General features: G+C 43.8%; 1 protein-coding gene across 2 annotated transcripts; it reads right to left on the minus strand.

Moving 5' to 3' along the window:
• Positions 1-4,196: 4,196 nt before the first annotated feature.
• On the minus strand, positions 4,197-11,897 carry MIX23 (mitochondrial matrix import factor 23). Of its 2 annotated transcripts, XM_062513239.1 has the most exons (5): positions 11,847-11,897; positions 10,710-10,835; positions 10,075-10,221; positions 7,753-7,812; positions 4,197-4,301 (listed from the first exon to the last, which is right to left on the minus strand). In XM_062513239.1, the coding sequence occupies exons 1-5, from the start codon at positions 11,895-11,897 to the stop codon at positions 4,251-4,253; spliced, it is 435 nt and encodes a 144-aa protein (XP_062369223.1). In that variant the 3' UTR covers positions 4,197-4,250. The 2 variants fall into 2 exon arrangements, with proteins under 2 accessions (XP_062369223.1, XP_062369229.1); XM_062513245.1 differs by lacking the exon at positions 7,753-7,812 and having other exon boundaries at positions 4,251-4,301.
• Positions 11,898-11,971: the final 74 nt, after the last annotated feature.

Below are 11,971 nucleotides of genomic sequence, written 5' to 3' on the forward strand. Positions count from 1 at the left end.
AGATCCTGCTAATTTCCTTGGAAAGGATGTTAGGATCCCCAGGGCGTGACCACAAAGTCTAGGAGGGTTAATTTATAATCTTGGAAAGACTCTAGGTATGAAACTAAAGATAGTAATGTTGTGTGGAAATCATTCACTGGACTCCGTATTTCTGGGTTTTCTGGGTTTTGATTTTAAAGTGTGAAAACATTTTTTCCCCCAGAATGCACAGTTATGCAGATGGGGAAAAAAAAAATCAAGACTATTTGTCAGCAAGTTGATGCTGAAGTTTACAGAGGCAAATCAGACTGTTTCCATTCCATAGCAATGCTAATGGCTGTCTCAAAATCCAGTGATATTTCTAAGACTGGGATGTAGTACTCATCCTGCTCAAGTATTCCATGAAACCACTTTGAAGTACTGATGTTTCACAGACCTGTGATCAAAGATGATCAGAGGCAATTGATCAGCCTTATCTTGGGCAACCCCCACTTCCACCCATCCCTCTCTACATTAAGTTTTGGATGTAATGACCCAGGATTTGGAACACTGCCATGAAAAGCACAGCCGCCCCCACGCCATCTCTTGCACAACAAAGGTGAGTGTGCCCCCTGTAGTGTTTGAGACATGGCTGGTATCACGTACTAGGCCAGCCTACACTCCCCATCAGCACAGCTGCCAGCTTCCCCTCACGTCACTGTGCTGCTGTTATCTTGGAGAATCTCTGCTGGGACATCACCACTGGCATTCTGTATGGCTTTGAAGCTGAGTAACATCTTGTACCATGTACTATTCCAACACAGAAGAAAAAGATCGTTACCGCTTGCAGGCCACTACTCCCTGGTCCTGTTTAAGCAATTTTACGAGGTACAAGCTATTGTTGATAAAAACACCAGTACAAAACAAATAAAATATAAAAATACCTCCACCAAAATCCAAACCCCAGGGTTATGTATTTACCAGTTATTTTTTAACCAGGAAAGAAGTCTGCTCTGTAGAAATTATTGTGAAACCCAAGTCAGTAAGGTCAGTCTTCTGGTTTCACAGTGACAAGACACGTAATTATGACTGGACATGACACATGGTCTGAATTAAGAGCTTCTAAAAGAAAGCAGCCCTCCCTGTACCTGAAGATTGGTTTTCATCGTCACAGGAACAACAGCCTTGATTTTCAACATGCTGGTCTGCAAGAAAGGTTTCCCCTTCTGCTACCCATCCTGATTTTGAAAGATCTCTGACATCGCACATGAACAAGGATCCACAGAAACCTGACCTTCAGCAGCACAGAGTTATCACAGCTCAGCCTATGCTGAGCCCCTTCCTCTCAGTCTGCTTCAAGACAACTGAATTCTACTGTTAAAAATATTCTTTAAAGAAATTACCTGTTTCATCAGTCTTTCATGCCTACAGGCTGCCAAAGACAACAGCACTGAATGCTAGAAAAAGAACAACACCTCTTTCTGTTTCACAGAATGAAAGATGCACAAGCTTGAGAGGACTTTCCAAACAAGCGGGATCTGCCCACCTCTATTCACCACTTGCAAGCAATGGGAAAGCCCCAGTAGAGGAGGCAAGGCACCCACAAGACTCTGGACACAGCCATCAGCTGTGCTATTTCTGCCTTTACTTGCAGAAATAGAAGTTAAAACTAGGGAAAGGATGAAATCCTGCTGTCTGTAGGGTCCACTATTTGACTCCCACATGTCTGGCAGCAAACAGCCTTTTTTGTAACTACATACAAAAATTGCAAACAGCAATAAAATTGTAACTACCTCATTGGTAATGCTGAAGCAAAGTTCAATCCCTGACTAAACAGGATCCTAGAAACCTCAAGGGTCCCTGGACACAGAATTTACCTGCCTGTGTTCAGTGTGGCACTCAGCTCACACCAATGCCATTTTCACACATACCAGAAACATCCCACTCCACGCGCAGCTCTGATGTATTCAGGGAACAGCAGAGCTGCATCCTCCTGCCCCACGCCCGAAGTGTGGCATGCAATTCCATTTACTCACCTTCGGGTTCCATCGAGCTCAACAGCAACATGAACCAGCCTCTCAGCCACCTGATTTGCCATGGACTACTGTAAGAGACAGCCCTCTGTGCTCAGAGCAAACTAAATAAAGCAATTCAGCTTCTTAGTGCAACCCTCTGTACGCAAGCTGCAAACACCCCAAGAAGGGATGTTGGGGATTTAGGAGTCTTCTCATGGTATCAGTTTTTCATACTCAGGTTTGTATAAGACTACTTGCTTGGCCTTATATCCAAACTGAAAATAATTCTATGTTGGGCTGATTTTTTTGGGGCTGTGGGTCTTAGGGTTTTTTAACAAATGGAACAAAAATAAAAAAAGAATCTGTGTATCACATCCATTTTCACAACATCTGCTTAAGTGAAGAAGCTTTCCACAACAGCTGAGCAAACATCTGGATGGATAAAGGAAAATTATTATTAATTATTAATTAATATTATTAATTCTCATTACAATCTCTAGTTTATACAGAAATAAAAAATTATATGTCAAGATCCAAGTCTATGCACACTAATATTGTACAACTGGCTTAAAAGAAGAATTTGTCTTTGCAGTTGATCCAAGCCCCAGAGAGAACAAATATATTAACCACCTATACTAGAGGTCAATATTAAAGTACCAACTTGGAAATCTAAACTTACTGTTCTCAACATCTCATTAATTGACCATCATCTCCTGTTGAAATTTCATTAGTGCCAAATCAGCCCAGTATTATGAGCAGTATTTGATTTACACTTTGATGATAAACAATTTATAAGAACTTAACAATTGAAGAACAAACACATTTTCTGCTTTCAGATTTGCAGAAAAACAATGAAAAATCTTCAAGAACGAGTGCTCCAACTCAAAGTTCTGCGTAAAGCAGTTGCAGTACCTTGAGGAAAAAAGAGGGGAAAAAAAGAAGTTTGAACATTTGCATCCTCAAAGACTTAAAATATATTTCTACCTCATTCTCAAAAAAAGGTGAGATGAAATGACCCTGGTGCCTAAAAATAAAAGACCACCAAGCAGTTTGAGCCTCTACTTCACAACTATGAAAGAGATGTTGCTGCACAGATCTTTGCCAGTTCTCAGTAACATAGGTACACTCCTTCATTTCCCACTTCCTATATATGCAAAGCTTTAGGGATGTGAGAGTATATCCAGTAATTTCATTGCTGTTGCTGAATTCCAAAGTAAGTGTTTGCAAGACAGGGCCTGTATTTTTAGGGCTCTGTTTAAGTTCAGTGGTTCTTAAGTTCGTATCAGCTGGTAACCACACAGACCTTGTCACTTGACTGTCAGCCTGAGATAAATACAACGTAAAAAGTATAAAGTAAAATATACAGGTGTAATTGCAGCAATTCAGCTTTCCTCCTACTCATCTGCGTTTAAATGCTGTGCTACTGCAAGGGTGCTGCATTAAAGCTTTCTAAACACAAAACCATGGAAAGGATCAACAGGATTAGGTATGCACAGCTATTTCCTCAGCTCAAACACAATTCACCTTTAGAACTAATCTTAAAGGTTCCGAAGAAGGACAAAAAAGGGTCCCTGGACAGTCTCATTCCCAAATGAGACACATCTTCAGCTCCAACCCAAAGTGATTTTAATTGACACGACACTCCCTACATAAATGTAAACTCCAGAACTTGGTAACACAGACCAAATGGCAGTAAGCAATAGATGCTGCCTGTCAGCATTGCAGGAGCAATGGCACAGCTGCACCCACACACAATTCTGAGCCACTGCTGCTCATGTTGAGCAGTTCAGAACAAGGCTGGTAACTTCTTACTATCAGAGATGCTGAACCTACTACACTTGCTGATCAGTCTGTAATTTTTATTTTCTTTCAGACTTCAGCAGATTATTTCCACAAAAAGACCACATTCACTGATAGCAGGCAACAGCTCAGGGAAGAGCCTTGTCCTCCCTGCTCAGGATGGGTTTTACTGTTTCTTCCCCTCTGAGATCACTGAAGCTGTGGATGTTCAAGAAAGATGCCAGTTTTGCATTCTGTTTGAAAATTGTTTTAATACTATAAAATTCATTTGTTCACATATTTTGTACAAAAGATGAGTGGTTTTCTCTTAATTACAGGAGAAGCATTTCAAGCTTGAGAATTCACCTAAGTAGGTCCAAAACAAAGCAAGACTGGGTTCTACTGGTTCTGGAGGGTCCCAGTTCAGCTCACCCAAAGTCTCTTTCCAGTTTGGCTCTCACACTTATGGACCACCTTGATGGAAAATACTCCACATCATCATTGACTCTTCGGAGGCTTGTAGTGAATTCGGCACCGCTCATTAAATACCTGAGACACCAAAACAGAAGAGCAAAAGTGAATCAGCCCCATCCAGGAACAGGAAATGAGCAGAACTTCACAGACAGTTCAGGCAACAACTATCTCTTCCTGCAGCACCCATCTCAAGCTGCCCAGCTCTGAGGCATCAATAAATGGCACTTACTAAGACATCCATCTCCATTCACCTTCTCTCCTGGCTTTAGTATATCCAGAGTTTGCAGCCTGATGTTGGGAGACTGCACAGTACTAAGCATTCTCCCTCAGATAATGCAGACTTAATCATGGCAGGCTGTCATCATCAAAAATGCTGATGCCTTTTTGTTTTTAAAAGGGAGGGAAGTTATCATTGGAAGGCTCCTGAATGGCTGTGTTCTGTCAAGTTTGCTATGGCATTCAAATTTGGGCACTGTATTCCTGTCTTTCCTGAGCAGGCACACTTTACATTGGTATGACAACCAAGAAGAGGGGCAAAGGCTCCTGGATGCCATATGCACACTTTCAGTGATCTGCCTGCCTGTGGCAGTGCTGCCACTCCCTGCAAAGGGCACAGCATTCCTGTCTCACTCACCTCTGGCACCTTCTCTAGGTAAAGTTTAGCCTCCAGAACTGGATACTGAGGGTCATGTATATTTAGCTTCAACTGCTGCCAGCCTGTCCTAAGAGGGCCAATAAACGTGACTATTTAAAGTAAGGCAGTCTGAATCCAAAGCAAAACACACAGGCTCCCACCAAGATTGTTCTTCACGAGCCATTTAGTTATTTATCAGTTTTTATCCAAACCTTTCCACCGCAAGTCCTGAAAGCAACACAAGCATCACCTGGCACCAAGCTGAGGCTCTGGCAGGTGTTGGTTGTCCCACCAGCATTCCCACAAGAGCATATTTTGCCAAGCTGTCCAGGGATTTGGCAGACCCAAGTGCCAGTGATCATCAGGATATGAAGTTTCATGAACTCTCGCATTGGCTTTATGTTCAAAGTGAGTGATCTTGTAATTCTGGGGAAGTTATCCAACACTTTATATAAATACATTGTTTCAAGCTCTATCTTCCTAGAATCTTCTACAGCTGATCTCCTTATTCACAGTTCAAAACCTATGGCAACCTCAGCAGAAGTGAAGCCTGGAGTACACATTAGTTACAGCATTGCTTCTCAACAATTTTGGAGTAATTTTCTACTATCTTTCAAATTTTGTTCAATTTAAGAAATAGACATGTATTACAAACTGCTTCATACTGCAGAAAACAAAAGGTGTGATATAGGTCCTTTCACACATAGAAATGTGCAGCCATTATGTTACCACATGGAATAGACACATCTGGAAGAGTTCAAACGAGGTAAAGATTTGAGATCAGTGATAGAAGGAAACTCTAGAAATTAAGAGCAACAGGAGGTCCAATTCAGAAACATTTTACTAATAAATAAATCACATCATTTTTTGTCCATTGTCTGTTAATGACATTTTAATGGCATATATGTTTAAAAGGGTGCTGGAAATACTCTAAAGCACTGCAAGGCTCTCTAGCATCAAACAACACACCAGCTTGCTTGCTATCATGCTAATTTTCAAAGTATCTTCAACAGTAATTCCACAACCTGTGGCAGGAAGATCAACACTGCAGTCTTACTAACACTGCCTCCTACGTTTAAGAATCATTGGGTCACAGGTCTCAGTGTGTTACTTAGGCCACTTAAATCCACTGGTCTTCCTATGAAGAGCTATTCTCATTTTTCAGACATTTTTCAGGAAAAGCAATGGCTGAGAAACCTTAAAATTCCTGTAACTATGCAAGTTTGATTTCGCTGGCTTTTACGTATTTGTATAAACCACTCCAACAATAAACTCCAATGTGGAGGTGCTGGACAGAGACTAATGCAAATGTCTTGTAGGAAGGTCAGGTCCTGGTCTGGTATCATCCAAATTCCACTGCATAGATTTCTCTAAAGTAGCATCCTTCTGTATGCCACTACTACCACAGTCGGCCAGTATTTAAAAAAAATGTTTCCTAATTAGATTTTTTCCATTTAGTTTTCAGTTGTTTGGGATTAATGGAAATACACAAGTGTACTTCGCAGCCTGCACACCAATACCAATAACCACTTCCATGTAACAAATTGTATTTCATCTGCAAACATGACTGGTCCTAGTTCCACCAGTGACATTTTTATGGGCAGCTAAAGAAGACATTTATCTGTATATTCAGAGCACAGTATAGCAGAGCTGAAGATAAAACCAAGAAATATTTATCTCTTTAAGCCCCACTCTGAACACTGGCTGAGCAATACACTAGCAGGCTAAAGTACCCCTGTACTATGCATACCTCACTGTTTATAAACTCTCCACCTTCAGGAAAAAATAGACAGTTCTGTAACCAGTAAAAGCTTAATGCAGCTACAAGAAACCTCTAGGATCATTACTAAATTTGGTGCTTCAGAACGAAGGTTAGGGTGAGGGTCGTTCCCCTGTAGCAGAGTTGCTGTAAAATATTTGTCCCTGGTGACCTGCAGCATGTTGTTGTTGTTAAGGTTGTGGCATTGCTTAGTCAGATCTGAGTGGGTTTAAAATTAAACTGAAGTGCATGCTTAGCTTTTTGGGACAGTAGAGGTGTACTGATGGCAAAGCATATGCAGAAAACAGTGTAAATGCTCATTTCATCAGCCTACAGTGAGGTTACTGATGGACACCCAAGACATAAAGCTGTACTGGTTTTACACTGGTGCAATCTAAAATCAGGAAATAGGAAGTAAAAAGGAAAGTGCAGCTAGCACTAGCTATTTGCAAAAATTCTTTTTGCATTTAGAGAGGGAAAGAGGTTCTTTCTGAAGTATTAAAAGCTTTGAAAAGCTACACCAAACCAGAAAAGGATGCCAGATGTGAAATGCTGCAATGACACAATACAGCCACTTCAGAATTTAAGATCAGTGTTAAAATCACCAGATAGACTTTAAGGCCATCAATCCAGAGGGTGATCTGCACCCTCTGCTGACATAGGAGAGCAACGGCAAGGCTGCCCTTTGCACCAGGGAGTGTCCGTTCAGGAATGAGAAAACTCTGTCACGAAAAGGTTGAACTTCTGCAGCTTCACCCTCCCCTGGACTCTGCTCAGAGCTCTGATCAGCACCAGATACAGGTAAATGTGAAAGACCCATCCCTCTGACACTGTTAGAGGTTGTGCAAAGCTTTTCAGAGAAGTCACCACAGAAAAGCCTACAAAGTGCTCAGCCACTGCAAGGGGGAGAAAAGGAAACAAGGAATAATCCAAAGTCTTTCCTCCCTGCTAAATCAGACACTTTTCTTCCCTTGGCAGTGCAACAGAAAAGCTTTGATCTCTGCATCCAGAACTGGGAAAATGATGATTTGAAGTATTTTGCCCAGCACTGCCCTCATCTATTTCTAGTTAACCTGCTTCATAAGGCCCACGCCTCCAGTGCAGGACATCATCACTATTAAATGACTGAGTACCTTCCAGCTTCTGTCGTTTACCACTTCTTCAACATTGAGCTCCGACTGCATCAATTTCAACTGCAGAAAATAACAGATAAAAAGGTTATTGTCAAACAAGTCTCCCTGCAGCCTTCAGGATTAACTACCATTGCAACTTTCCAGCTCACAACCCCAGGATCTCGTGCACACCTCCTCTGATGGTACAAACCAAAGTCCAAGAGCCTGGCCCTTCCAGTCAGCCAGTGCTCAGGACACACACAAGTCTGCAAGGAAAGTCACAGTGAAAGCAGACTCACAAAGCAAGCCTGGCAGTAGATCCTGATTCCTCATGCTCTGTTCCTAAATAATGCCCACCAAGATTTGCTAGCAATTAACTGATTAACATTTATGGCTTCACAGGCACAAATAACTGCACCTAATTCAAGCACTCAGCACAGGGAATTCCAGGGCTAGGGTTAGCTCTGCAGGCTTGAGTTGCCACTCTTGCATTATTAGAGTCATATACGAAGCTGGCAAAGCTAGGAATCCAGCTAGGACTCTGGATTTAAAACTAATGCTATGAACAGACCCTCTCTGCTTCATTTGCCATCCACTTAGTGCACTGACTAAAAAGGGTCTGGAGTCTGACCACACATTGTTCATGCTGTCTGAACCAGTTAATTTTTTATGTCATCACTGAAGGACAAATCATCTCTACACAGATGCAAAAACTCTGGCAAGAACTACCACCAACACATAGTTCTTGAGCACTCACCTGACCCGTGAGGATAAGAATGAATTTGTTTCACACCTATTAGAAACCCTAAAGAGCAGGTGTGACAGTTGTGTTGGGGTAATTTGGTCCTGAAGCAATAGTAGGAGATTTAACAACCATCTGCCATTTTTGCCCAAATTTAGGATGTATTCCTGTTAGAGTCTTTAACACAACAGACTGAGTCAGAGTTTATCTATTTTCAATACATGGTTCCAATTAGAGGCCTGGTGAACAGCTGCAAGCCAAGACAGCAATCCCACAAAAAAACTTCCCAAGTAAGATATCCAGGGACACAGAGTTGCTAAAAGACGTTGGATGCAGTTTCCCCAACTCAACAGGACTTCAATCTGTTTGAAATAACAATCCAGCATCCAGAGTGACTGGACGACCAGGATAAGTCTCTATAAAATAAACATCAGAGGATCTTTAGCACTTCAAAGAAACTATTACTCCAACTTTTCTCATTCAGTGACCCAGAAGTAATAATTTTGCATTAAGTCTTCCAAGTCGTACATCTAACAGGATGAGAGAAACACACATAACAAGGGGAAAGAGATCTGTATTGCAAGCAAGTGAACAGATATTTGAAATTCCCACTCTTAAAACTAGGATGTGTTCTGTCAAGATATCTTCTCCGACTTGTAGAAAAAACATAACTGGGTTTTGGAGAGCCAAAAAAAAAAAAAAAAATGCTGCGGTGATCTCATAAAGATTTCTGAGATGTTTCTAAATCATGGATTGCTTTTAACATTTGAAGCCACGTCCAATCATTAAGCACTATCATTGTGATCCTCCCAGTGTTTTCAGTGAGAGATTTCAGGCTCAGTAAAGTAAATTATTTAAAGAATTGGCTCTGATAACAAAATCTGTAGAAAATACTAAGCTACCACTCTAGTTTTCCAAACTAATATCCATGCTTGTTAGCAGTTCAATAAGTGAGGCTTTAAGAATAAGCTCCTCATCTACTATATGATTCTCTCAGTATCCTTTTCCTTATCCAAAAGGGGCCCTGGAAGTGGGGTGAGAACTTAATCAGGGTTCCTTTCTCCACTTCTGATACTCAATCCCCTATGGTCACCTCTGGTAAAGTACACTTTCCACCCACAGGCTAGAAAGTTGAGAGAGCATTTGCACATTAGAATTCTGTCTGCAAACCCAGAAGTCTCTCTCCCACCATCACAAGGTACTCCAAATATTAATCCAAGAAATATCAAACAGCAAAAAGGTTGTGTAAGTGGAATTCAAGGTTGCCTGGAAGCACCTTGTAGAGAACAGGAAAAGTTAAGCTGTGACTCAGTGAGTGTCAGTCAGTTAGAAGGTTAGAATCCACCATGGGAAAGAATGCGTGTTTTTCTACGCATTTATGTAAAAGAATCTCAGGAAACGCTCCACTTGCAGGATAAGAGCAGGTCTCTGCCTTGAGGCCTTGGGAAAATAATTCTCACAAGACCCAACAAGGACCTTGGAAAAGACTGCTTGACTCAGGATCCACGTCAGGTTCTCTCCATCACACACTAGTCTTTCCATTTGGCAAAGATACCCACTTCTTCTTCTATAAGTGATCTCTAGAAGGCTCCACCACTCACCTTTGTCTGCTCTTTCCTGAGTTGCTTTAATAATCCTGAATCTTCAGGGGCCTTTTCCCTCTCTTCTTTGAGAGTTTTCACTACAGTGGAAGTCTGAGAGATGCAGTTTTTGATGATTCTTTCTCTATTGGTGTGAGCATCCATCAACTAAGTGGGGAGAGAAAGTCACAGTGACTCATCAGAGAATAAAACCCTCCTAGTTATAAGTTTAAAGAGACACTTTCTAAAGTCATGGTATTGCTGTGCCTACAGAAATCCCTTTGAATTCATAATCCACATGTGGGAAACAACACTGCTTTAAGCAGCAGCTACTCTCAACTCAGACTATCCTGTTGTTCTTGCTCTTACCAAGTTGATCAAAAGTCAAAGGTAAACATGAGGAGTCTTGCAGAGCAGCAGGAAAAGCAAGCACCCTTTTTAAAAGATCGTCAAAGGATCAGTACTGCATAACAAAAAACTTACGTGCATGGGACAGTTGGAGCAGTGTGTGGAGATGTTGAGCAGGACAGTTAGGAATACACAAAGCAGGATCTACCAAGGCAGTGCTTTCCTCAGACATAGAGGATTCTTTATTGACCACTGCACATGACAGAGCAGCAGGAAGGGAGCTGAAAGTGGAAGGCATGCACACTCACAGACTCGTACAGCTCTTTACACGTCTGGCCAGGATCAACTTTCCCCACAAAGGAAGCTGTTGGAATCGTAGTGTTTAGCTCATGAACAATTCTATCATCGATTGTCCTCATCACCCTGAGCAGCTCCTGTATTAAAAAAGAGAAAGAGATACTTGGTTATATCTCTCAGAAAAGCCTACTACAAAAAAATTGCACAGTTAAGCGTTTTAATAGAAATTAAACAGGATTCCTTACAAAGAGTTAGAAGCACACCAAAAGGGACAATCCCACATGGAGAAGTATGTGCTGCAAACCACGGAGTTTCCTTGGCAGCAAAGGCCAGAGCAGGGTGAGTAACTGATGTCCCCTGAAGTCCCCCGGCCCTGCAAGCAGCACGGACAGGCTGAAGAGCCTGTGCCCAAGTCCCAGTCCCCGACTCCACACTGAAAACCGGGGACGACCCTCACCAAAACGGCAAACTTTGAATAAAACCCCCCCACCATTCTGGAGGGCAGGAGGCTGAGCTGGGGGAGGTTTTTAGGTTGGATCCCAGGAAATAGTTTCTTCACCCAGAGGATGGTTGGGCACTGGAACAGGCCTCTCGGGGCAGTGGTCACAGCACCAAGCCAGACAGAGCTCAGGATGTGTTTGGACAACGCTCTCAGGCACATGGCGTGACCCTGGGGGTGACCTGTACAGGGCTAGGAGCTGAACCCGGTGATTCCTGAGGGTCCCCAGCTACTCAGCATATTCTGGGGTTCCGTGTTCGAGAGGCAGGCCCGGGCCCTGCCCGCGCCGCCCAAGGCACGGGGGGCACCTCGCGCTCCCTTAAACGCCGCGGAGGCGCCCACGGGGCTCCCGCACCGCGAGCGCTCCGTCCCGGGAAAGGGACCTGCGGGGAAGGGGAGGTGCCCGGCCCCGCTCCCGCCGGAGGGATGAGGGAAGGGGAGGGGAAGGCCGGACCCTGCTCCGTCCCGCCGCATCCCGCCGGCCGCGAGGAGCGGGGTCACCTCGCGCACGGGGAGCGCGCTCCCGCGGGGCCGCTCGCCGGGAGGCGGCGGGAGCGCGCAGGGCGCGGGCACGGGAGGAGGAGGCGGCGGCGGTGGCGGCGGCGCCCGGCCCGGCCCTGCCCGGCCCTGCCCGCCCCGCGCGGGTTACCTGGAACTCGGCGAAGTCCTCGCAGCTCGCGGCTCCGCTGGGCGCCGCCATCCTGGATCGGCCGAGGGCGCAGCGGCGCCCAATCCGGCGGGGAGCCGGGATGACGTGCGGGGCGGAGCGGGGCG

This window comes from Cinclus cinclus, chromosome 2 (assembly GCF_963662255.1).
Source record: "Cinclus cinclus chromosome 2, bCinCin1.1, whole genome shotgun sequence".
In the NCBI taxonomy this organism is placed as follows: Eukaryota; Metazoa; Chordata; class Aves; order Passeriformes; family Cinclidae; genus Cinclus; species Cinclus cinclus.

What these genes read in the sequence shown, in the direction of transcription:
- MIX23 (XM_062513239.1), bottom strand. Translation starts at nt 11,897, where the DNA reads ATGGCGGCGCCCAGCGGAGCCGCGAGCTGCGAGGACTTCGCCGAGTTC. An exon ending in GTAAAGAGCTGTACGAGTCT is followed by an intron (nt 10,222 to 10,709) that starts GTGAGTGTGCAT and finishes CTCCCCACTTAG; the next exon opens with TTGATGGATGCTCACACCAA. An exon ending in TAAACGACAGAAGCTGGAAG is followed by an intron (nt 4,302 to 7,752) that starts GTACTCAGTCAT and finishes TTGGTGTCTCAG; the next exon opens with GTATTTAATGAGCGGTGCCG.